General features: G+C 41.1%; 2 protein-coding genes across 4 annotated transcripts; one reads left to right on the forward strand and one right to left on the reverse strand.

The window, feature by feature from the left end:
* Positions 1 to 358: 358 nt before the first annotated feature.
* On the reverse strand, positions 359 to 10122 carry pltp (phospholipid transfer protein). 2 transcript variants are annotated; one of them, XM_067503640.1, is made up of 15 exons: positions 9993 to 10122; positions 7140 to 7275; positions 5803 to 5902; positions 5586 to 5714; positions 5233 to 5388; positions 4957 to 5020; positions 4717 to 4872; positions 4458 to 4634; positions 4288 to 4347; positions 2454 to 2618; positions 2289 to 2356; positions 1722 to 1764; positions 1558 to 1621; positions 1403 to 1479; positions 359 to 1296 (listed from the first exon to the last, which is right to left on the reverse strand). In XM_067503640.1, exons 2-15 carry the CDS (start codon positions 7252 to 7254, stop codon positions 1198 to 1200), a joined length of 1473 nt encoding a protein of 490 aa, XP_067359741.1. In that variant the 5' UTR covers positions 7255 to 7275; positions 9993 to 10122; the 3' UTR covers positions 359 to 1197. The 2 variants fall into 2 exon arrangements, with proteins under 2 accessions (XP_067359741.1, XP_067359742.1); XM_067503641.1 differs by lacking the exon at positions 9993 to 10122 and adding an exon at positions 9848 to 9986.
* Positions 10123 to 14201: 4079 nt separating this feature from the next.
* Positions 14202 to 24579, forward strand: ddx27 (DEAD (Asp-Glu-Ala-Asp) box polypeptide 27). Of its 2 annotated transcripts, none has more exons than XM_067504496.1 (21): positions 14202 to 14400; positions 15978 to 16127; positions 17657 to 17716; positions 17794 to 17974; positions 18092 to 18144; positions 18974 to 19060; positions 19456 to 19561; positions 19639 to 19812; positions 20097 to 20247; positions 20329 to 20428; positions 20511 to 20652; positions 20731 to 20884; positions 21013 to 21094; positions 21787 to 21964; positions 22250 to 22356; positions 22566 to 22656; positions 22746 to 22837; positions 23303 to 23423; positions 24178 to 24268; positions 24353 to 24412; positions 24485 to 24579. In XM_067504496.1, exons 1-21 carry the CDS (start codon positions 14317 to 14319, stop codon positions 24498 to 24500), a joined length of 2280 nt encoding a protein of 759 aa, XP_067360597.1. In that variant the 5' UTR covers positions 14202 to 14316; the 3' UTR covers positions 24501 to 24579. The 2 variants fall into 2 exon arrangements, with proteins under 2 accessions (XP_067360597.1, XP_067360598.1); XM_067504497.1 differs by having other exon boundaries at positions 24181 to 24268.
* The last annotated feature ends 10 nt before the right edge of the window (positions 24580 to 24589 follow it).

Raw genomic sequence — 24589 nt, forward strand, 5'->3', positions numbered from 1 at the left:
TGATTTTCTACTGATCCCTGGAACTTATTTAATGCCTTGTTTAAATTAACCAAAGTAATTTAGATTCAATCATTTTGACTGTGAATAAGAAAAAAATAAATAAAATCTACATTTGATGCTTATGCTACAGATCCTCTCTGGAAAAAAGTCATTTCTAGGTCCCGTCCTCACAGGTACGGGACCTCAAAGCATTTTACACTGCTTCTCATTCACCTATTCGTGCTCACAGTCACACACACTCACACACCGGTGGGGGAGCCGAGAATCGAACCAACAATCTTGCGGTTGGTGGACGACTCCGCTGCCTCCTTAGACAGTTGTTTTACTTTATTAGCGTTTCTTTCTCAGACAGTGAACATTTCCATTTTAATTTCATTTATTTGTTTCAAAAGATTAATGGCGTATAGGTGTCACATGAAGGTGTGCCATGTTGCCATGGTTACAGTACAACGAACAGGTAATAAATATGAAGGAATGTTTTCTATTAAACCACCAGCTTAGTGTCACATGGTGATTTGTACACATTTCACGCAGGCTGCTGACGTCTCTGCTTTACCCTGGTTAACTCTCAGTTCTACTTTACTCCCGACTATGTTTGTGTAACTTGGCTCCTGTGTGTTGAGGTAACCTGTAACTGTAGCTGCAGCAGAGTTTGTACAGTGCAATCAGAGTAAATCTGAGGAGTAGCACAGTGATTCATGATTCAGATTTTATCAGAGTTTTAGATTTAGTGACATGTTAATCTGCACACAAACACACACACACACACGTACGACTTTATCACACATGTAACGTGTTATTTATGTTGTAATGGTTATTTCTGTTATTAGAGGTCTGTGAAATTACTGTTCACATTCCCTTTCTTAGTTAAACCTGACCTTTGACCTGCAGCCCTGATTGACAGTTGTCCGTAATGAGTTCTTCTCAAACACCACTACCTGTAATGGTATGTTATGTTTTAGAAAAACCTTTAGGTGTTTGTATGGTGTTCCTAATAAAGCGATCATTTTTCATGCAATTACACCACGTCAACACTTACTTGGTAAAAAAAAAAAAAAATCCATGTGTGAATGTTGTCATTCTTAACCTTTGGCCACGTTTGGTGCTTGAATTTTGTCACATTGTGTTACGAATGTTCTCACATTGTTATATACTTTTATGTTATGTGTGAACATGTATTTTCTACACGCATATTATTCAGATGTTGTTGGTCTCTGTCTCTGTTTTGTTGCCCCCTGCGATCATTTCTCTCAGTCCTTTGCTGAAGTGAAGATTTGCTCCTATGACAATAAAACCCTGCAGACACCAACACAGCCGCTGTCAGCACCACGTGTACAGGCGGAGTAACAATATTGCAACCAGTGAAAAATACTACGTCACGTGTAAATATGATCAGACTCACATTGTGATACTCAACCACCTCCTCGATGAAATCCATACCGTCAGCCAGAGGGATCCGAACGCCTTGTTTCGTCCAGTCTGGATATGGAAACGCAGTTATTACTAACGTCATGGCAACTTTAATACAGCAACCAGTGTCGTGATCGAGGTTCTTACTGTTGATTAACGGAACCACGGACATCTGCAGCATTGTCTTCAGAGGAGCTTGCAGAGGAATCAGCTAATGGAGAGAGACAGAGAGGTGTGGAGTCTGGCAACATCTTCTAAATGCACTAACTAGCCAGTGAAAACAGTAGAAGAAGATGAAGTACAGCACTTACTGCCAGAGACTCCAGAGCCGATTGGTTGGAAAAGATTTTAAATCTGAAAGATGAAAACTGTTTATGTCAGAGAGTGAAACCTGTCTGACACTGACAGTCATGGACACTAAACATTAACATGAGGAGTTTTTGTGCTGGGATAAGTGTAGAATAAATGATGCTCCTCTCTGAAGAACTGACCCCCTGGTTGTGATATTTACTCCTTAGCCTTCGATCTACATACAGTTTCACTGCTGACTCCAGGGTTTCAACAAATACATTCCTAATACTAGTAGTATTACTAATACTCCTATGTAAATTGTAAAATGTAAATCAACTGCAAGGTTTGCCTGACTCGGCACATGTAATGCTCTCGGGACTTGAACTGTGGATGCGCTCGGTCCCACATAGTCGGAGCTACTCTACAAAGGTACATACAGAATACGTACTGTGGAAAGGTCAACATGATAGAAAACCCCTGTTATAGGATGTTTGGACGTTGATGTCCTAACCGTTACATGTCCTAATTAAAGTGATCAAAACCAGCATGCATTGTCCCACAGTCCCCTGGCCCTCCTGTGTTTGTACCTGCGGAGGTCTGTCTGAACAGCCAGACGTTTTCCTTTCATCGACACTTTGGCATTAAATTTAGTTTCCTGCAAGAGACGAGAAATCAGGGTTTATAGTGTTTATAGTGGTTCAAACTAACATATGGTTGTGTACGTGGTTCTTTGTTTGGTTCTGTACACGTACCATCGTCATACTGCTAAGCTGAACTGGAGGTTGACCTGATGGCAGCACCAACACCTTGACTATGGCTGTCATGGCGACCGTGGCTCCAGATGTTTTAATGGTGGTTTTTGGAGGTGATTTAACCGCAATATGCAGCGAGAGGGGAGCATCCACCAGAGCTGGGTTCTACCAAGAACACACAGAGAGAACATGAAGAATGACAGAGTACTACAATGTTACACACAACTATAAAAGGTCCTATACCCACAGAACCCAGGAAGACCATGAAACATGATAGATACTACTCAATACTACAATAATGCACAGTACTATGTACTGTGTAGGACCAGAACACACAGAAAGGGCATAAAAAATGACAGATACACTGCAGTACTACAAATATTTACAGTACTACATCAGGTTTTACCCAACCCAGGTTTTGTCACACAACACAACTGACACTTTTCTCCAACCATTCCAACCTGCTTGCAGTCGCTTCCACCTCTTTGTGACTCCACAGATATGTCATCAGGACCAGCTGCCTTTCCACCCTTGCAGGTTCAAAGCTCTGTCTCTTGCTCACAGGGGGGTTAACTCAACAGCTCCTGTTTACCTCAACTCACTCATTCAGGTCTACAATCCTTCTCGTCCGCAGTGGTCTGCCAACGAACGACGTCTGGTGGTCCCAGCACAAACTCTTCAGCACAATGATCCCACAATGGTGAAACGAGCTACCAAACGAGCTACCACACTCAGCAAACTTACTCCCAATATTCAAAAAACTGTTGAAAACAGAACTCTTCCAAACCTTCCTATGCACTTAAATCCATAAAAAAAATAAAAATAAAACAAACTACCTTTCTGCTCTTTCTTGCACTTGCATCTCATGAAATGTAAACACTTTTTTCATAGGACTTAGCTTTGATGTTTTCTCCTTGACTTGTACCACAAAAGCGTCTGCTAAATGACTAAATGTAAAACAACTTGAACCCTGCTCCTAAGCTTCTAGCCTTGCAACATTTCCACGTGGTCTGGACACACTGTACGTCCACCTTCCTTCTCTGCATCATGTCAAACAACTCTCTATCCTTCCCTGTCATAGTCCCAACATTCAAAGTCCCTACTGTCAATCCTACATTCTTAGCTTTCCTCTTCTCTCTCTGCCTATGAACACACCTTCGTCCTCTCCTTCTTCGACCAACAGTAGCCCAATTTCCACTAGCACCCTGTAGGTCAACAGCACCGGTGGCGGTCGTTGTTAACCTTGCCTGAGACTGATCTGGTATGAAAAATTTGCAGGTTTAATTTGGCATGTGTTTTATGTCAGATGCATTTCCTGACACAACCCTCTTATCCAGACTTGGGACATAGTAGCTGGCTACATCAGGCTATAAACAAAACAGAGGGAGAGTATTTCCAACTATATTACTCAGTTGTACAATTACACTCTGTACTACATCAGGTTTTGCACAGAATATACAATGACAACATAAAGAACAGAAGTACATTTTAAACTGATCAGACTGGTCAATTGATATCAGAGCAGAAACAGCTTAGTTGGTAAGGTCGTCCACTGACCACAGAAATCCATAATTTGACTCCTGGTCCCTTTTGGCTATTTGTCCTTGAGACACTGAACCCCAATTTGCTTCCAGTGGGTCAGTTGAACACCTTGCATGGCAGCCATTGCCATTTTACTAATTAATGAAATATATAATAGAGAAATAATTCAAACAAGCACTGAGGTCTCTGATACAGATGGGGGTGATTAAATATGTCGACTGTCTACTGTCTCCACACTCTATTGTACTTTGTGTTTCTACTGTGTGACTGTCTCCACTGTGTTTTTACTCACCAGCATCATGATGGCTCCAAAATAGGTGGTTCTCAGCAACATTTCCAGATCTTTAGGCATCTGAAAGATAATACATGCATCAGTTTTGGTTTTGGGGGTTGTGTCGGTTGTTGAGATCTGTAGTGGTTTATGGTATCTGTAGAAGTTTTGGATCCCTATTCTGTGGTGACCTTCTCGTTGACAATGTGCATCTCGAAGATTCCGGCTGTGTAGTATGAGAACAAGCCACTGTCAAAGAAGAACTCGGACAGAGCAAGGTAAACCATCCTGTCGTACTCTCTGATGACCGGGTCCACAGCATAGTTAACCAGTGTGTGGTTCTGATGAGACAAGGAGTAGAACATACCCTGTGGACACAAAACAGGTAGCATTAGACCAAATTTGTCCAGGTAACATCAAGTTGGACAGAATAAGGAACTTGGATCTGACCCTGAAGTGCATGTCCAGGCTCCTTGATGTAACCACTGGATCGTCGACCAGAGAATAATCGATTCCGATATAGTCATTGACCTCCGACCTCACTGGGATGGTCTCCAGCATTGAGTTCACATGGACCAGAGCAGCGTGCTTCAGAGCTGGGCAAATCTGAGTGAGAGATGAGTCATAGACAGAAGCGTCAGAGACAGGTGGCTCCAAGGGAGACAGGTGAGAGGTAGACAGGAAACAGACCTGTTTGTTGAGCAGGAAGCGCATGCCTGTTGTCAGAAAACGACCCAGGAAGTCATAAACCCTCCTAAAAAAAAAGATATTTTCTGATTGGCCAACATTAACGTCACATGACAATGTGGAAGAGCATGCCTGATAATTGAACAGTTGAGATCTAATCATTTTATGCTCAACTGATTGTTCCATACATATTACCTGTAAGAAATACTGATAATCAACATCAAAATCATTACTTAATATTTCAATTCAATCATTCAATTACTTTCTTAGTGTTATTACCCAAGTGTTCCGCTGAACTTTGCTCTCATTTTAGCGATTCTGGCATCACAGGTGATGTTATTGATCTTCAGTCGTCCTTCATCATCTCTGATCAGGTTGAGAACTGTGTTGATGTTCACACCTTCAGCTGACGCATTAATGTTTCCTGTGTCAAAGCTGAGAGTTGCAAACAGACTCTTCATCAGCGATTGGGTACAACCACCCTTATCATCATCATCATCATCACTATTACCATATAACAAGAATAACTACTGCTGTCATCATCATCCACCAATATCATCTCATAATGACTATAAAGAACAGTTTTATTAGTTTTTTATTAGTTTTAATATGGGTTCTGAAGGAAAACTCACAAGAACCAGTAGAGGATCTGTCGATCGAAACTCAGTGAGATTGATGAGTTCTGAACATCGAACAACAATCCGACTTCGGGGATGAATTGCAGGTCAGCATGAGTCAGATTTAGCTCTCTTATCTTCACACTAAGCAGAAAGACCAGAAGTAGTATTTGTACATAGTTTACGCATTAGGAATTATAGTAGTACTTCAGATATAAAGTATTATTAATACTCAGTAATGGTGTATTGGAAGCGTCCTTCTTGGCCCTTCATCTCTGGCATAGTGATGTTACTTAGTTCCTCTTCAACAAACTTCTGAGTCTCAAACTTCACTGTGAACACAAAATACACTCACGTTACAATTACTACTACTATTAATACTAATAGTACTTGGTGGAGGACAGCAGCAATGTAGGATGCCTTTCGGGCCAGTTTTGTCAGAAGAACTGCGGGATCTGCTGAATCAAAAGCCCAGGGGTTGGAAGAATTTGCTGAGGCCAAAAGCTTGACTCAGGAAGAGGGAGTAGGATTCACTTCAGGCGGTTCCCAACAGGAAGAACTAGTGAGCCTGGCTAGAGACGTTATGAAATTGCTGGACTTAACTGACACATACACTAGAGGGGGCAGTGCTGGAAGACTAGAGACTAGCCCTACAATGGAGATTGGGGACAGTTCCTGTGGACTAGACCAATTGCACCAGAATCATGAGGGAGCAGAGTGTCAATCTGTTCAACTACTTAGAGGAGAGTCTTGCTGATTGGCGAACTACAGTCAGCAGTGCAGCTGTTTGTCTACATGTGTTCTGTGGTGAAGGTGGTCGACCCCTTCCAGAAAAACACTGAGATCTTATAGTACTAATCCTGTGGCCTCATTCATAAAAACTATGTGTAGAATCAATACTAAAAACTTACAAAACACAGAAATGGCAAACACCTAAATTATATTTCCTTCTAAAACTTTGCACATGCACAAATCCAAATAAATTAAAATCACAATTCGTCCCAAAACCATTAATCATAACCGGTCAATGCAAAACTGTTATACTGAGATACATATTGTTACCATGGAGATTGAGGAGGCGTTAGAAACCAGACTAACTCTGACAGCTACAGCAGATGCTAATGCTACAAACAGCTGGGACCCTTATCAGTACCATCATACCTGACCCTGATGATCGATGATGATAAAGTGAGATCTGAGTCTTTGTTCTTAGCAGGAAGTCCAACATGTTTTCATATGTCCTAGACGCCACCAGGGTTATTTCTGTCACTGACTCAATTTTTGGTTTACATAGGCAGCATCAGAATTTGGACAGCAGTGGACAGTAAATTGTGCTGTGGTTCTAAAGTCGAAGCCTTGGATTCAATTCAATTCAACTTTATTTGTATAGGGCCAATACAGGAAGCAGGTATCTTCTGCTGAGGAAAGGACATCTGAACTACTTTGTTAATCCTGGTTCGACTGAGTTCAGGTAAAGTGCTGGAAACAGATAATATGTTTTTTAAATCTGGATTAGAAATCTAGAAGGTATTTTTAATTGAGATTATAAGTACATTTCCATGTACTTACACATCTCCAGTCCTCTGTCGGTGATGCGGATTTTGCAGCCAGCTGGTTCAGCACTGGCCATGATGGAAAATACCACAGGGGAGAAGAAGAGGAGGGACAACGGACAGGAAATCATCCTGAATTAGAATATATCAGTCTGAAACACAAGAAGAAGAAGAAGAATTTTACCATTGATTAGGAGAAAGACTGGAAAAATGGATTTATCATCTACACATCCATCAACATCAGCACATTCAACATGTAAAGTTTAGTTTCCTGTAGGATCATAGACATAAATAAATATGCGAGGTCTAATGTCTGTGTTTGAGGACAGTCACTGTATCATCATTATGTTATTTTAGTCACAGAAACCCTGCTTTAATTATTGAGTCTCTATAATTGAGACACCAAGTCCAGATTGCCATACTTGGGACTTCAGTTTGGACTCTGGACGACTGAGGACGTAGAACTGTTTGGTACAGAAGTTCCTTTGTACTTATTATCACACATCAACACAACCTTAAAGTGACAAAAAACAACAATAACCATTATGCAAAGGTAGTTGGGAAAGAAAAACTGATTAGAGCAGTGAAGCCCCTTTCACACATGCACTGGAATTCTGACATTCTCCTGACTTTGTCTGGAGGGTGTATGTGAGAAAGTGCCGACATTATCTCGACTGTGTCCTTCGAGTCCCAGTGACAATGTCTGTATTATGTGCATGAGCTTGTGCTGAGCTTAAAAACTCCTTCAGAACATTGTTCAGTGCACTACTATGCATTAGGAGCTTTCAGAAAAGACGTGTGTACCGGAGCATCCCAGAGTGCGTTGCCCGACAATCCACGGTGAGAGTTCGAGTGCAGGCTCAAAGCCGTTATAACCTAATGTGACATTTTCAGTAGTCACTCCGGGGAGAACAGTCCCAATCCCAGCAAGTTATACTGGCTCTGCTTTTACATTTGCTATCATTTATTTTGTAAAATAAAAGGTGGTGTCACAGTCAAAATTTGACATGTTACTGCCAGTTTGTCTGAAAGGAAAGTTTAAAAAACAGAATTTACTGTATGGTACTGTGTATTTTTCACAAATGACTGGCGCATCTCACCACACAGGATAAATCCTACATCACTGAAAACACTGGAGCACATTTACAGATTTGATTTTGAGAAACTGATAGGTCTGAGAAATGTGAGGATGAAAACTTTAACAGCTTTGAGTCTGGCTCAGACTCTCCACCATAAGCACCGCTTGGGGCACAAAGCATTTTGGGACTGTCTAGATACTAGTGTCCCCCCTAGGAACAAGAACAGGAGCACTCTAACGTGTACACAATTTAAACTGAGAGTGAGAAGACAAATGCCCCCTGTCCCTATTTCATTCTTAGTGAACTCCCTGTTTCACAGCAGGTGGGTCCAAAGACAACAATCAGTTTTACTCGGGGTGTTGTGAAGCAGTGAAGCATAATCGGATCGTTTAGACACTGAACAGAGAATCACAGGCTTCATGTCTTTCTCTGATGGAGGCAAGAGGTTTGCTGAGTTTCTAACTTTCACTTTGTTTGTTCCTGAGACTGAAGTGTGATCATCAGCGTGTCCAACGGAAGACACCACAGTAAAAAAGTCCACAGAATGTCTCCTGATGTGAACAAAAAGCCGCAGCGAGGGACTGTGGCTTCAATGAGATGAAGCTTAGTTCTTTGTCCCACCTGAGTCTCCATTGCTGAACATTCTCAGATTGTGTTTTCCATATAAACACTGGTTTGCTTGAACTGCAGTAACCTCTGTTTCACAACACCCCATACCCCCACCCGGGTGTTTTAATTCCAGCAGTGTCTTGACCCTGTTTTTCTCTCTGTAAAACTAATGGACACAGGAAGAGAGACAGACTGAATCTGTCCCGGTGGTTTATTTCTCTTCACTGTAACTGAGGACTCAGTCCTTTTATTCTGTCACTGAGAGTTTAACTGAACTCTTTCTGATTCTCTGTTTCAGCTCATATAGGGACAGTCAACATAACAAGGGTCCACATCTCCACGTGTCTCTACACTCAATGAGTCCAGGTTTTCTGCGTCCACCGATCCTTAAACTTTTTTTTTTTTAATCAAAGTGTCTGTTTTCATCTCTTTTGTAGTCAGAAATCTATGGTCCTCACAAAGATGGAACTTCCACAGAGAAACACACATCACGCCTGAAGCTTTGAACAACATATGTAAAGTCCTCACAAACACGGGCATCCAGGACCACACACCCTATAATCTGAGTGTAATTACAGCTGATCCAGCTGCTGCTGCACGACTACATCTGGACATCCAGCTAACCGCTAAATGCTAAGCCTTAATTATAAAGTCCCCACCCAGCCTGACCTCTGAGGTCATTGTCAGAAACAAATCATCACTCAGCTTCAAGTTTGTACTTTGATGTGATTAAAACAACTCTGTCGACATAAATGTGATGAGTAAAACACATTTTATATTTGACCTTTACCATCAAATACACACATCTGACCATAGTATTGACACACTGTCACAATGGTGCTCAGTAAATTGTCCGAGTAATTATTGCACACAGTCCACAAAAAGAGCTCATAAAAATCCTACAGGACTCAAAGAGAACATCAGAACCCACAGCTGAAAATACATCAGAACTAAAGAACTTTTACAGGTTCTTTCCCAAACAAACGAGTTGTCAGTATGTTCCATCAGATTCACGCAAACAGGTTAGAATACTCACCTGTCCATGATCTGTTCTGTGTTTAACTTGCTCTGTGTCTGTCTCTGTCTGCCCATGTTTGTGCTTCAGTGTCTAGTTTTAGAAATGTCTCAGAAACTATGAACCCTGTTCTGTCTGAGTCAAAGAGGAAAATGATGAAACTCACAGATCAGCAGACTGAAGGGTCAGAGTGTTCCAGATGGTTCAGGTTCTGTTGGTTGTGTAGCTGATGAGTCTTGTTCTTTCTGTTACGGGCAGAGTTTTATCCCCAGGGACTGACTCCTCCTCTCACCCCCACCCAACCAGCCCCTTGTGGGAGAGAGTGTGTCTGTTTCTGTTCACACAGTTTCCATTAATCCCCCCTCCCCCCCCCCCCCCCCCCCCCATCCCCTGAACTGTGGAGGAATTCTTTTTAATTAAATGTATTAATAGACCCACACTTTCAGGGGATAAAATCTATTTGGCTAAACTAACATAAATAAGAGGTTTTTATTATTTCTTGGAAATCCTTCAGAGTCACTGAACACATGCTCACCAGCAGGTTTCTTCCTTCCTGCTCTTCACTTTCTGGTGGTTTTACTTTCAGCAGGTGAAAAGTGGGCGTATTCAGATCAGGTGATTGAGTTGGTCTTTTCACTTGCTGTTAATGTTGTTTTTTGAGTGACCCTGCAGACACAGGACACTGTGACCTGATTCTGACTGTTTCCAGGAAATCAGCGGTATAGATAAAGTTCAGTAACTGGGCTCCAGCCGTTTCCTGTATTGTCTCTCTTTAATTAAGGACCTTGTTCACATACAGTGATGTTTTCCACACTGGGGGGGGAGTTCTTCCACCGACAAATGCAGTGGATGGGGCCTGAAGCCCCCAGAGGCTGAATCTGGATCACAAATAGGCCTTTATTCTGAGATCGAAGTGGTCTACTGGGATAATATGGAACAATGAGGTGTTTTGGATATGTGCTCCTAATTTTGGCAATGTTCTGGAAGAAGGGTGTTCTAGAGCTTTGTTTTATATGTGAGGTTAAGGACAAATCCTGGTCAAAAATAACGCCAAGGGTCATATATGCTTACAGAGCATATTTGTGAGAGGGGCTGAATTTCCATTTTGTCTGAAAGTATTTATAGCTTGAAGTTTGACTAATTCATTGGTTTTATAGATAAATATCTCTGGGTGTCATTAACAAAGGAAATGTATGTGTTTCCTAGTAATAATACGTAAAGGGGACATAAAGTGAAAAGTATTGGTCCTAACACAGAGCCTTGTGGAACTTCATAAATAATGTTTGTGGGCTTAGAAGATTCATCATCAACATAATTACGTTAGAATCTGTCTAAAGGCGAGATTTAAACCAATCTAGTGCACTTCCTTCACATGATAAAGGTGATAAAGACAAAATCATTCAATGTTGTGTTAATTAGATTGGAAACTAAGTGAAGTTCAGTGAACACGAGAAAACAAGTTGCATTAAAGTGAAGAAGGTGTTGGGTCGACCCAACTGTTTCCAGACTGTTCTTGAGAAACAAAAACATTTTGTATCTCTTTAAGTAGAACATCAACACGTCCTTCTAGAATTAAAAGAAGAATTCATTGTAAAGGAGCAGAGACTTTAACCTTCACAATGTCACTATGAATAGAACAACAACTTCACTGAACATGAATTAAAGACATAAAGACAAAAAACAGAAATATAAAAATACAAATTTAAACAACCAAAGATTTGAACTTATTGATGCGTGCTAGAAAACTGCTAATAGGTTTTATTCCTTTAATAAACTCACTGAACCTATAGATATACTTACCAATTTTTTCATTAGTTATATGCTTTTATCCCACATTTTAATTTAAAGCTTATCCTTATGGCTGTGGATCAGTTAGTAAAACCATAATCTACGTACCACAGGGTTAGTGGTTTGATTCTTGGGAAGCCAGATACTGTGTCAATTTTAAAGAAAGAATTTTACACATAAAGCTACATCTGAAAGCTAACATACGAATCTTGAAACCTGAAAAATAAAACTTAACCAAATCATAAGTCAATCATAAGTATATGAAATGTCTTTTTATTTATTCATATATATTTTAATATATTCATTATTTTTCAGGTTATAATTTCTCAGTCTTTAGGTTGAAACTTTCAGAAAGGTTGCAATTCTACTCTCTGTTTATAAATGAGGTCGAAGTGAGTAGTGGAGTTGTACTGAAGTCCATTATAAGAAGAGGTGGATCTAATGTTTTGACCACCTCTTTTAAATAGAGTGGCACAAACTGGAAAATTATAACCTTGTAAAAGTAGAATTCATGGCAGAGGCCCTGTATTGAGTTGCTTTAAATTACACAGGTGGTTATATTAGTGGTCTATGGCTGATGTGATGATATGATGTTTGTGGATAAAATTGAAACTAGGCTGTGTTAGACCACACATTAGACCATTACACATTTCAAAACCAGCCAATAATGCTGCAACTTGAAAGATCGAGTTCCTATTTCTCCACGTGCCTATGAACACAGCGTTTGTGAGGACCAGTGGACGGGGCTAATGATGGGCAGATGAAGCCTTTGAGGCATTTCATTTACTTTTCCCAGAACTGATTTGAAGCTTTGAGACTTCAAGGAAAGAAAGTACCGCAACATCTGGTGGCTTCTAAAAATGAAAGCGCCCATTAAAGACTGGGACTAAACCACCAATGAGGTGTTGCCTCATTGTTTTTATTAGTGTTGGCTCTTATATGTGTAACTAATGTCCAAGAACTGCATTCTCATCAAAGTTGAAATCATTTACTTTCTTGGTTTATATGTAGTTTCATTGGAGAATGGCATTCATGTAATGATATTTTTACTTTTATAACATTATTAATTGATCCAAATGTGGGAGGTTCTCATATTTATGTCTTCTTAATATGTCTCTCTGAAGTATTGGTAACACTTTCAACTTCAGACATCAATCATTTGGCTTTTGTTCAGTTTCCACATTTCTCCTCCTTGTTCATCGTACCTCCTGTACCAAATGAGGATCTTGAGCAAGACCCTGAACCTGAGTTGCGTTTGCCTTTACCTGTTGCTAAAGGACTAATTGTGACTTCCTTACTTTCAGTTCAAAGAAGTGTAGTACTATCACAAATACTTCTTTTGTGTAACAAACAATAAAAACAAAGCAGAGCCCAAATAAATACATTTATTAGTTCATTACAGTTTGATCAGAGACATTTCAGGTCCAATTCCCAGTGTAAGGCATTGCCTGGAGTGTTTTAGCACTTCTTAGTCATTCAACTTGCGTGACTCACATGATGGAATACATCCAAACTATCTTGGGTCCAAAATGTTAACCACTAACATAGAGTCTTTTTTCCAGTTGTTTCCTTGTGACTGCTTATTTTCTTTCAACTGCATCACCCTGGAAGCTTTCCCTCTATGCCAATGTCAAAAAGGAGTAAGAACTGAACATAGCAGGTCCTACTGTTCATTCTCAGTATTAAAAAACGTACAACTTGACCATACAGCATTTTCTGTAACAAGTCGTGCACAGGACTATCCTTGTTTTTTATCCCTGTTACTGTAAGATTACTGTTATTTATGGTCGAATACCAAGATTCACTCTCAATTCCTATGGAAATAACCTAATTAGAATTGAAACTATAAAACTACCACTAATCTAAAAATATTTGTTCTGAACAACATAGCACAATAGAAATGACTTTTTAACACTATTCAAGCTGTGGTTTTTAAAAATTCCATTATTCACACCGAATGTTATCCGTGTGTTAAGTCTATGTAGCTTCTTACTCATGTAGACGTGATCTTTCTCGTGTTCTGTGGAATTATTTTGTGGAAGGTGTTTGTGGCCTTTGTTGGTTATCATCTAGACGTTTTCTGTGGAAATACTTTGTTATCGGCTCGAATGTAGAATGTGCAAAATGTGTCTTTCCTCACACCCCTAAAGCAAGAATACGTCTTTGAGACATTTACCTCAGAGATATTAACGCAACACCAAAGCCAGTTTCTTACTTGAATCATTTTGTGGACATATCAGGGTAAAAGATCTGACTTTTACCTAACTGCTATCTGATAACTAACAAAGTTTAAAGAATATCTTTCACTGCCAAAAACTCCAGCATTTCATCAATTTACTATTTAGAAAATATAATGGCCATAAAAAACGATTAAATGTGTGTTGTACTATGTTAAAAACATTTGTTTATAATTTTTCCCCCGAATCACTGTTCTGTCGTTGTTGGATCAATTGTACATCAGTTGTAAATCAGAATTTGTCTGTGAACTTTAATGATAATAAAGTTTATTTTTTTTAAAAAAGACCAACCTGCGTCGGTTACATTGATCTTCCGGTCCGGTAGAGGGCGCAACGAAAAGGAAGAACTGGAAACAAACAGGACGCACTTCCTGTTGCTATCGACGCACGTGTGTCAGGAACTACACAGCTCGTGGAAAAGCTATTCAGAATCTTTCTGGACCCGGTCCACAGTCCGTACACACCATGTTGGAGCAGCTAGGGCTGATCGGGACGATCCGGGACGAGGACCAAAGTCCGGAGGAACCCGACACCGAGTCCGAGCAGGAGGTGAGTGTGTCCGTCCACACAGCCGCTGCTCCCCCGGTTACTTGTTTAAAATAATAGCGTGTTTAAAAGTATCCGCAGCATTAGTTGTGCTGGGTGATGTAGGTTCATACTGTGGACACAATGCAAAACCTGTAACAGAGTTACGACGATCACAACGTCCAGGGATAATTAGTGGTGTTGACTAAATTTAATTTCACAGGAATAACAGACCTGGTCTCACTTGTTGTCTCAGTGTGGTGACGTGGTCTGAATGTCAGAGAAACTGTCATTTATTAACAACCAAAGCTCAATGGTTCCGATGTTGTTTGGCTTAGAGACAGTGGCACTGAAGAAAAGACAGGAGGCAGAGCTGGAGGTAGCGGAGCTTAAGATGTTGAGGTTCTCTTTGGGAGTGACGAGGATGGACAGGATCAGGAATGAGGACATCAGAGGGACAGATCATGTTAGATGTTTTGGAGATAAAGTCAGAGAGGCCAGATTGAGGTGGTTTGGACATGTACATGTTATATCCGTAGAAGGATGCTGAAGTTGGAGCTGCCAGGCAGGAGGTCTAGAGGAAGAGCAAAGAGGAGATTTATGGATGTAGTGAGAGAGGACATGAAGTTAGTTGGTGTGAGAGAAGAGGACGCAGAGGACAGAGTTAGATGATTTGCTGTGGCGACACCTGTCACTTTCATGCAGCAAAGTTAGTGATTTCCGTTCAATTTTGAGTGATTTTTGTCAAAGCCAAACCAAACGCTTCGCTACTGTTTAATATAAAACTGTGCAGAGAAATAAATTTGATATATAGACAATTTAATCTACATGTTTATTTCCTAGTTTGTCGGCAAGGGGTCCTGAAAGACTATGTCCTTACACATCTGTCTCACGCACGTCTATATCGTCTAGCACGTCTGACTCCCCGGTTAAACCAGAAGGTCTTTCAGTTTAAGTGTTTTGGTTGTTTAAACTTATCCAGCTGCAGCCGTATGTGTGGAGCTTCCATGTTCTCCCTGTGCTTGTGTGGGATTCCTCCCACAGTCCAAAGACCCTGAGACAGACCGGAGACCTGTCCAAGGTGTATCTTGCCAAATTACAGCTGGGACATGCTCCCTGCAAGGATGGATGGGTTGTTTTAAAATTTCTTGTTTGGCTCCACTTTTTTCGCCTATTTAAAACTTGATCATTGTTTCTATAAATCCTGTGGGAGTAGTCAGAACCAGGGCCCTGTACCTTCCAGTGGGATTAGTGGGTAGTCCCCCTCTCTTTGGTTTTTTGGTATCCCAGAGCTGCTCCTTTTTAATAAAGCAAAATCACCAAGGTAGCAGGTGCTGCACGGATTAAAACCTGTCGAAGAATCAAACACTGACTAGTCACAAAAGAAAACACTGTTCTCAACAAGACCGTCATAATAATCCAGCATTATTTTCCACTATATTCTAAACCCGTCTGAAATATTTGAACAATTTTAAATGCTTTTCTGCAGCTTTTTATTTGTTGTAGTTATGTGACCATATGGTTTAGTTTATACACCAGAGTTTCACTTTGTCTTGAGCCTTAACTCTGGGCTTGTGCGTCTGTGTGTGTTTGTGTGTCAGGAAGAGCCGATTGTCCTGAACAGGAAGAAGAAGCTAAAGGTCTCAGGGTCGAAGGACTTTAACTGTGACTTTGAGTTTGGAGTGAACGACGGACTAAAGGACAACGATGACTGGGTGATGGCCGACGTCATCAAACAGCTCAAGAACAAGGTAGAGTATAAGCTTTAGAACCTGCAGCAGCGAGGTGTTCAAACTTTTCAGATGACTAAAAACAGTGATGCTCTTTCCCAAGTGTGGCCGTAAAACAGCAGGTTTCCTTCTTAGATCCGGGAATAACTGACAGGAGAAATGAAGATGAAATGGTTTTTGGGTCACTTTTTTTCTGCAGCTTACTCAGAGAATGTGCTAAGGAGGTTTCTCTCTCTGATGTTAGTCGTAGGGAAAACTGACACTATATTTGTTCTTTCTGGAATATATATTTACACCACTTAGCCATACTATGACCAGCCACCTAACATAGAGTAGATTTCCCGCTTGCTGCCTAAACAACCCTGACCGGTCGGGACATGGACTTCATTAGACCTCCGAAGATATGCAGTAGTATCTGGCACCAAGCCGTCAGTAGCCTTTATACATCGGGCTTGTGTTTCTGGCATATCCCGCAGATGCTCGACTGGATTAAGATCTGGAGAATAACAAGTCAACAACTCAAATGCATTTTCCTCAATCCACTATTATTAAACCATTTTTGCAGTGCACCAGGGTGGATCATCCTGCTAAAAGAGGCCTCTGCCTGACGAAACATCGTTTTCATGTGGTTTCAAGTGGTTTACTTGGTCAGATATAATGTTTAAGTGGATGGTACGTGCCAAGGCAGCATCCACATAGCTGGCAGCACCTGCGTTTTCCAGTAGAACAGTCCCCAAAGCAGGACACTGCCTCCACTTGTTTGCCTTTTTCCCAAAGTGCATCATGTTCCATTCCCAGTGATGCACACTCACCCAGCCATCCACATGATGTAACCTGATTTATCAGATGCTCTGTGGTCCAGTTATGATGCTCACGTGTCCGTTTTGGGCACTTTTGGAGCTGGACATAATTGAAGATGGAACTCTTCCTAAACTTCTTATGCCCCTAAAGTATCTATTTTTAAAAATGAGTGGAAAATATAAAATAAAACCCGCCCATGACCCTGTCACCAGTTTTAAGGATTTTGTTTTGTTTTTTTCCATTGGATAACTTTTGGTAGGTCCTGACCACTGCAGACTAAGAACATTCCACAAGAACTGCAGTATCTGACTGGTTCTGATCCATTCATCTAGCTATGAAAATTTAGCCCTCATCACTCAGCTTTACACTTGTTTTCTGTTTCCATCACATCAACTTAAGGGACAAACTGCTGTTATTTGCTTTACCTGTCCGTGGTCATAATGTCATGGCTGATTGTTGCATATTGAAATATAAAGAATCAACGATATTCAACAGAAATAATCCTTCTAGAATTATTGGGGTGAAGTTATTAGCTAGTGGTAGTAGTTGTAGTCATAGTAGTAAGTTAGCACAGCCAAGTCCAGTTCTTTATCAATAAAGAAATTCAATATGTCACCCAGCCCTCAGAAACAGTGAATATCTGCAGGTCGTGACCCAAATAATTCAGTGTTTGTATAATTGTCCAGAGAACTGCACAAAGCTTTACGATCTCATTCCCAACTGCTCTTAACTGTGTTCTATGTTTGCAGAGAAGTAGGACAACTCTGGACCAAAAAATAGAGACAATCAGGAAGAAGAGGAAAGCTGAGGTTAGTTCTTCTTCCTGTGTCTGCTCAGGTTCTACTTCCTGTGTCTGCTCAGGTGTAAGATTTAGTTTGTTTTGCAGGAGAAGTTGGTTCAGACTAAAGCTGCTGAAGGTTCTGCAGAGAGAAATCAGAGCTCAAGTGATGAAGATGTGGATGTGAAACCACCTGCCGAAGAGTCTGATGAGGATGATGACGATGAAGAGGAGGAAGATGATGATGACGAATTTGACTCAAGCGATGAAAAGATTCTCACCAAATCAGGTGAGTCCAATAGAGGCTTTTATTTTGGAGTTTAACAGGAAACAAACTGTGTTTAAATAATCAACAATGAAAACTTAAAAACATGAAAAATGTAACTGAAAGTTTATTTTCTGCCAGATACTCTGAGGGAGAAAGAACGACGAGGGAGGAAGCGGAACACAGGAGAGGAGGTGAGGAAAAGTCCTGGTAGATAAACCGAGATAAACTGCACATCAGTTGAAAAGGGTTTAGAACAGGAAGCAGTGACAGAGCCAGTTTTCACACTTTCCATAAAAAAAAAACATTGTATGCACAGGAAGTGACATACTCAAGTTCCGTAAGGCCTGATCCATATTTTTTTTTTAAAATACCAATTAATTATTAAAAGTTATGGACTTAGTCTCTTGAACTAATTTATTTGTTCTTCTGACAGAGACCTTTAAACATGCACAGGTGATCTGTGTTTATGGGTTAATCTCCATGAGTCATATTTTATTGCAATTTTATTCAAATGCAGTCACATCAGTTTGCTGAGCTACAGTGCATTCAGAAATGTTTTCAGATCCGCTTTTTCAATTTAGTTATGTTGCAGTCTGATACTACAACTCTTTAAATTAAATGTTTCTCATTAATCCACACTCAGTGCCCCATAATGAGAAAGTGAAAACAGAATTTTAGAAATATCTGTAAATTTATTAAATCTAAAAAACTGAAATATCACATGTACATGAGTATTCAGACCCTTTTGCTCAGTACTTATTTATGGAGCCCACTGTGCTCTTGGGGACCTACAGTGCAGCAGAAGTGTTTTGTACCTTACAATAATCCTGTCTTTAGGCTTTGCAAACGGCTCCTTTGACCTCACGGCTTCTGCTCTGATGCAGTATGCGAGGGTCTGAATACTTAGGCCAATGAAGTGAATAGTGAAATTATATAATCGATATTTAAAGTTAAACTAGATGCAGTGTGTCTGAAATGTCATGTTTCAGAACCTCATGTCACAGCTATGTTTGTGTTTAGGTTGCAGAAGCGTTTTATGAAGACGCATCTCAGTACAATGATCATCTGACGTTTGATGAAATGAACCTGTCGAGACCCATTCTGAAGGTAAATCCTCTATCATATTAGCAGGTAAGTGAAGGGAGGTCTGTCAGCATAAGACCAGTGTCTCTGTGGCCACTGTTCTTGGTTTCAGTCTTGTCCCATGTCTCTAGTCCCTTTTTGGGCAATAAGTTAATCGTATTAAGTAGTTTTTTCTTCCGTCATCTGACACCACTAGTTGCTAATCAGCTGACTGATCTGATCCTCTTTACCAAGAGTGCTCAACATCTGACCAGATGACCACAGAGTCTGAACTTTTGTCTCAGGTGTTCTGGTGGAAAGTGGACTGACAAATCATATCCTAAACAACCATGTTGGTGGTGTTTGTATTAAAGCTCAAACCAGGTTAAGATGTAACTGATCCTGTTCCTGGTCTTGGTTTATTGTGGTTGTCCCTGTAGGCCATCACAGCTTTGGGCTTCAAGCAGCCAACCCCAATCCAGAAGGCTTGTGTTCCTGTGGGTCTGCTAGGAAGGGACCTGTGTGCCTGTGCTGCTACGGGGACAGGTATTACTGTTCTAGTTGCACCAGTTTATCCTGCTGGAACAAGACAAACTGTGAAAATAACCCGTCTCCTTTCCCAGGAAAGACAGCTGCCTTCATGCTACCAGTGCTGGAGCGTCTGATTTATAAACCCAGGACATCTCAGGTGACCCGAGTCCTGGTTCTGGTTCCTACCAGAGAGCTGGGGATCCAAGTTCACTCTGTTGCCAGACAGCTTGCCCAGTTCACCTCAATCACCACCTGCCTGGCTGTTGGTACGACTGTTGAATGAGTGGTTATTGACTGGTTGCTCTTTTTATAGTAACCGATGGGTCCTGACGAATTCTTACTGGTTTTTTTGTTTGTTTGTTTGTTTTGACTGGTTCCTCCTTAATGACGAGCCGACTGACTAATTTATTCTTTACTTGCTCTGACTCAGCTTCAGTTTCTTTTAATTACTGTCTGTGTTAAAACTTAAAATCAAGTTCTTCGCTGTAAACTTCTTCACTTCAGACTTATTCTGGATTGAGTCTGGTAACCTGTTCCGGTCTGTCTCCAGGTGGGTTGGACCTGAAGTCTCAGGAGGCGGCTTTGAGGGCGGGGCCAGATGTCCTGATTGCCACACCTGGTCGACTTATCGATCACCTCCACAACACACCGGGGTTTGAGCTGGCTCACATAGAGATCCTGATCCTGGACGAGGCCGACAGGTAAACCATGACCCCTGTAGTTGAGTAAGTGAAAGACTCACCTGTGGGAACTCACCAGTGTGGTTCTGTGTCTCCTCTCAGGATGTTGGACGAGTACTTTGAGGAACAGATGAAAGAGATTATAAGATTGTGTTCCTACAACAGACAGACTATGCTGTTCTCTGCCACCATGACAGACGAGGTATATACCTGTTCTGTGATCATTAAACAGGTGTGTCAATGTCTTGGCGTGTTTCAGTGTGTCATGTAACCTGTCTCCCCAGGTCAAGGACCTGGCCGCAGTTTCATTGAAGCAACCAGTCAGGATCTTTGTTAACAGCAACACTGACGTGGCTCCGTTCTTGCGTCAGGAGTTTGTGAGAATCCGACCGAACCGAGAAGGAGACAGGGAGGCTGTGGTGGCTGGTAGGTACAGAGAGTTCTGCACTACTGGTTATCATATTGTTGTACTGGTCCTGACTGTTTTGTTTTTTTTTCTGCCAGCTCTGCTGACTCGAACCTTCCAGGATCATGTGATGGTGTTCACTCAGACAAGGAAACAGGCTCACAGACTGCACATACTGCTGGGTCTGATGGGCCTGAATGTTGGAGAACTGCATGGAGAACTGAGCCAAACCCAGAGGCTGGAGAACCTCAGGTGCACACACAAAAACTGGAGAACTTTAGTAACACACAAAGAACCCAGAGAATGTAGAACCTCGGGTAATCACTCCTTTTGTCCCTTTCACTTTTATTGATCTAGAGTTCTCTGTTCTTGTTCCACAGGCGTTTTAAAGATGAACAGATCGATATCTTGGTTGCGACAGACGTGGCAGCCAGAGGCCTTGACATTGACGGAGTCAAAACTGTGAGTCACTACTTTCGATGGTCAATGCAGGGGAATAATAACATTCCTGCAGGAGTTAACCGTGAAGTTGCTGTATAGAGATTGTGAAGTTATGTCACGCTGTGTTAAGTGTTGTGGGATGCAGGAGCCATCTTTTGATCGATGCGTTCTATTTACCAGTGCCTGCTACTGGATTTAAAAGGTGTTACCATTATATCTTTTGTTTGTTTACATTTTTTTAAATTTGATGGAGATGGTAAGAGGAAGAAAAGGGACATTAGCTTGAGGATCTAAATTTAAGCAGAGCCAAACTCACAACTCAACAAAGTTAAGCTGGCTCTGCTCTACCGACGTACTATGGTATCACCTACTGTGGTGACACTTTTTCTAAATTGTGACAGAAACCCAGACTAGACAGGCAGGGGGGTCCTCACAAGATGGCACCCACATTACCCAACACTTAACAGGGTGATATTCACTTCAGTCTATAATTGCTATGGATTATTGTTGTGAGTAGGTAACTGCAGTGTTATCAAAGGCTTGGTGACCTGTAGGTTTTGTACAGATCACACACTTTTCAAAAGTATTACAAAACAGGACTAGTTCAAAGACATCTGGGTTTAAGATCAAAAGATGGAAATAAAACGAGTTCATAGAACAGAACACCTTCCGTTATCCACCCCCCGTCTCTGTCTGTCTTTACCTGCCCCCAGGTGATCAACTTCACAATGCCGTCCACAATTAAACACTACGTTCACCGTGTTGGCCGCACAGCGAGAGCTGGACGTTCTGGACGTTCTGTATCTCTAGTCGGAGAATCGGAGAGAAAGATCCTGAAAGACGTGGTGAAGTCGGCCAGGTCCAGCGTGAAGGCTCGAGTTCTGCCACCAGGTAAACAAAGTCTGGCTTCCAATTTACAGTGAACAATGTCTCTACAAAATAAGTGAGAAGGTGTATGAAGAGGAACAACCGAGGCCAAAACAACAAACCAAAGAATCTAACACAAAGCGCTTATCAATGCTTAAGGTGAACAAAACGTTTACCAACCCTAAAACCAGGAGAAGTGCTATAAAACTCTATATTCTAAACCCAAATCAACATTTATCCAAGACCCCCTTTAAATGAGGACCAAGTGAATTTCTAATACTGAGCTGCGACTGTCTGTCTCTGCTGCAGACGTGATCCTGAAGTTCAGAGATCTGATCTCGAAACTGGAGAAAGATGTTGAATCTGTGATGAAGCTGGAGAGAGAGGAAAGAGAGTTGGCTGCGTCCGAGGCCAAGGTACTACACACCTATACATCAGCCAATCGGTTACTACTTTGCAGTACAGTTTAGTGTGTACTCTGACCCCTTTTTATGTAGAATACTGTAACTTAATATTCAACCTAATGTAGAGATGCCAACTTAAACTTTGATAAAGATGTAATCGTGACTTTAGGTTTCAATGCCTCTGTGTGTGTGTGTGTGTGTTTGTGTGTGTGTGTGTGTAGTTGAGTGTGGCTCAGAAGCGTCTCGATGGCTCCGCCAGTGAATCACAGAGAGTTTGGTTTCAGACCCAACAAGAGAGAAAACAGAGTCGTGGTGAGTACAAATACACAAAGTACTTCAGTAACACACACTGTTAGAATAAGTAGTCGGCAGTATTCTGAACTCTCGTCCTTCTGTGCCAGTGTCAAAGGCTCTACAGGAGTTTGATCTCGCTCTGAGAGGGAAGAAGAAGAGAAAGAAATTCCTGAAGGACGGCGGAAAGAAGGAGCTGACGGTAACAATCAATCAGTGATCAATAATCAGTAATACCTGCAGGAAATGAGTGCTACGTTCTAGAGATCCTGAGTAGGTGCTACAAAACAAAGAATCAGATTCAGTAGGAAACAGCTGATATTTCAGAGTCACAGTTACACTTACTGTAGGACGCACAAGTCCACCGGGTTGACGCTTCGTCACTTTTGTGTCCAAGTTGGGGGAATATTTGTACACGGTGCTAATAATTCATGGTTTGGTGATGTTGTAACATCATATCACCACAGCAGTATTTGTAAATGTTTTAAAAATAAAACCTGAATCACTGAGAGACAATAGTTGGTAAACTGCATGTAATATCACACAGGTTACAGGTTTTCCAAGTTCTCACAAACAAGTCTGAAGTGTAGAGCTGTGTTATTTCTAGTGACACAAATCTATTCATAACAAAAGGTTAATTTATTTTACTTTTGGAAATCTGTCTCAGTCTGAAGAACGCGCCCAGTTCGAGATCCTGAAGGCCCAGATGTTTGCTGAGCGAGCGGCAAAGAGAGAAAGACGACAGAAGAGAGCAAGAGCGATGCCTGAGGATGAGACGTCGAGTACAGGTCCACACACACACACACACTGTCCATTAAAAAAAACTCCTTTTGTTTTCCTATAACGTGGAATCAGTTGATTTAATGTGTCAAAATGAAAACAGATTTTTTTTTTTTTTTTGCACAGATTTTCACCCCCTTTAAAGTAAATAAAGTGATGGTGTTCACTCAGTTGTAAAAAAGTTGTTCTTAGAAGTCAGTTAACTCTAATAAAACTTCAGCTGCTCAAGCTTGTAATTTCTTCAGACAAGTCATACAGGTGGGTGTTAGCATCCCCTTACATTGATACGGCACATGGGAGGATGCAAACTTAAGCCCAATCGGTGCTAAGGATGTATCCCTGAAAGATGATTTAACAGTTAAAATTACAGTTAACTGTAAATTTTTTAATAGAGGAACATGTGCCCATTAATGTTTGTCTTCATTGTGTAGATTTGGACCAGCATACAGATTCAGCAGTACACCAGATACTGGAAGTGTATTAATACTAGTTGTTTTAAACGCATTTACTGCATTCGGGTGATTAACTGTGGAACTTTTAAAACTAACTGGCTGCAGAGTTATCTTTAGCCGAAGGGGTGAATACTTATGTTTTCAATTATTTTCTCTTTTTTTTTTTTTTTCACTTTTACTCAAATAACTTGACAGACAAAAAAGGCTGAGTTGACCATGATTCAACCATGAAACAAAAAAGCTGAATCATTGTGTAGATACTGAAACATGATCCTATGAAAACTGCTACTGAACTGAACCGTCTCTCCAGCAGCCAAAAAGAAGACGGGAGGCAGGAAGTCTGTATTTGATAAAGAGCTGACCAACACCAGCAGCAAGGCTCTGAAACACTACAGAGCTGGGTGAGACTCTACACCAGTCTGTCTTCACACCTGTCTGGCTGCACACCTATTGTCACCTCACCTGTTTCACCTGTCTTCTTTTAGGCCGTCCTTTGCAGACAGGAAACGGCTCGGTCTGGACAGGAAGCGATCTGGTGGATCCAGGTGAGTTTTACCTGCTGTCTCTCTCTGGACGTCCGTCAGTAAAGATGGCTAACACTCTTCTCTGTTCACCAGGTTCAAGAAGAAGTGACATCACCTGGACCATATGTGACTTCTGTCTTATTGTCTTTGTTAACTATAATTTTAAATAAAGATTTGTTTAAAAAACAGTCCCATTAA

Source organism: Channa argus, chromosome 5, assembly GCF_033026475.1.
Source record: "Channa argus isolate prfri chromosome 5, Channa argus male v1.0, whole genome shotgun sequence".
NCBI classification, from domain to species: domain Eukaryota; kingdom Metazoa; phylum Chordata; class Actinopteri; order Anabantiformes; family Channidae; genus Channa; species Channa argus.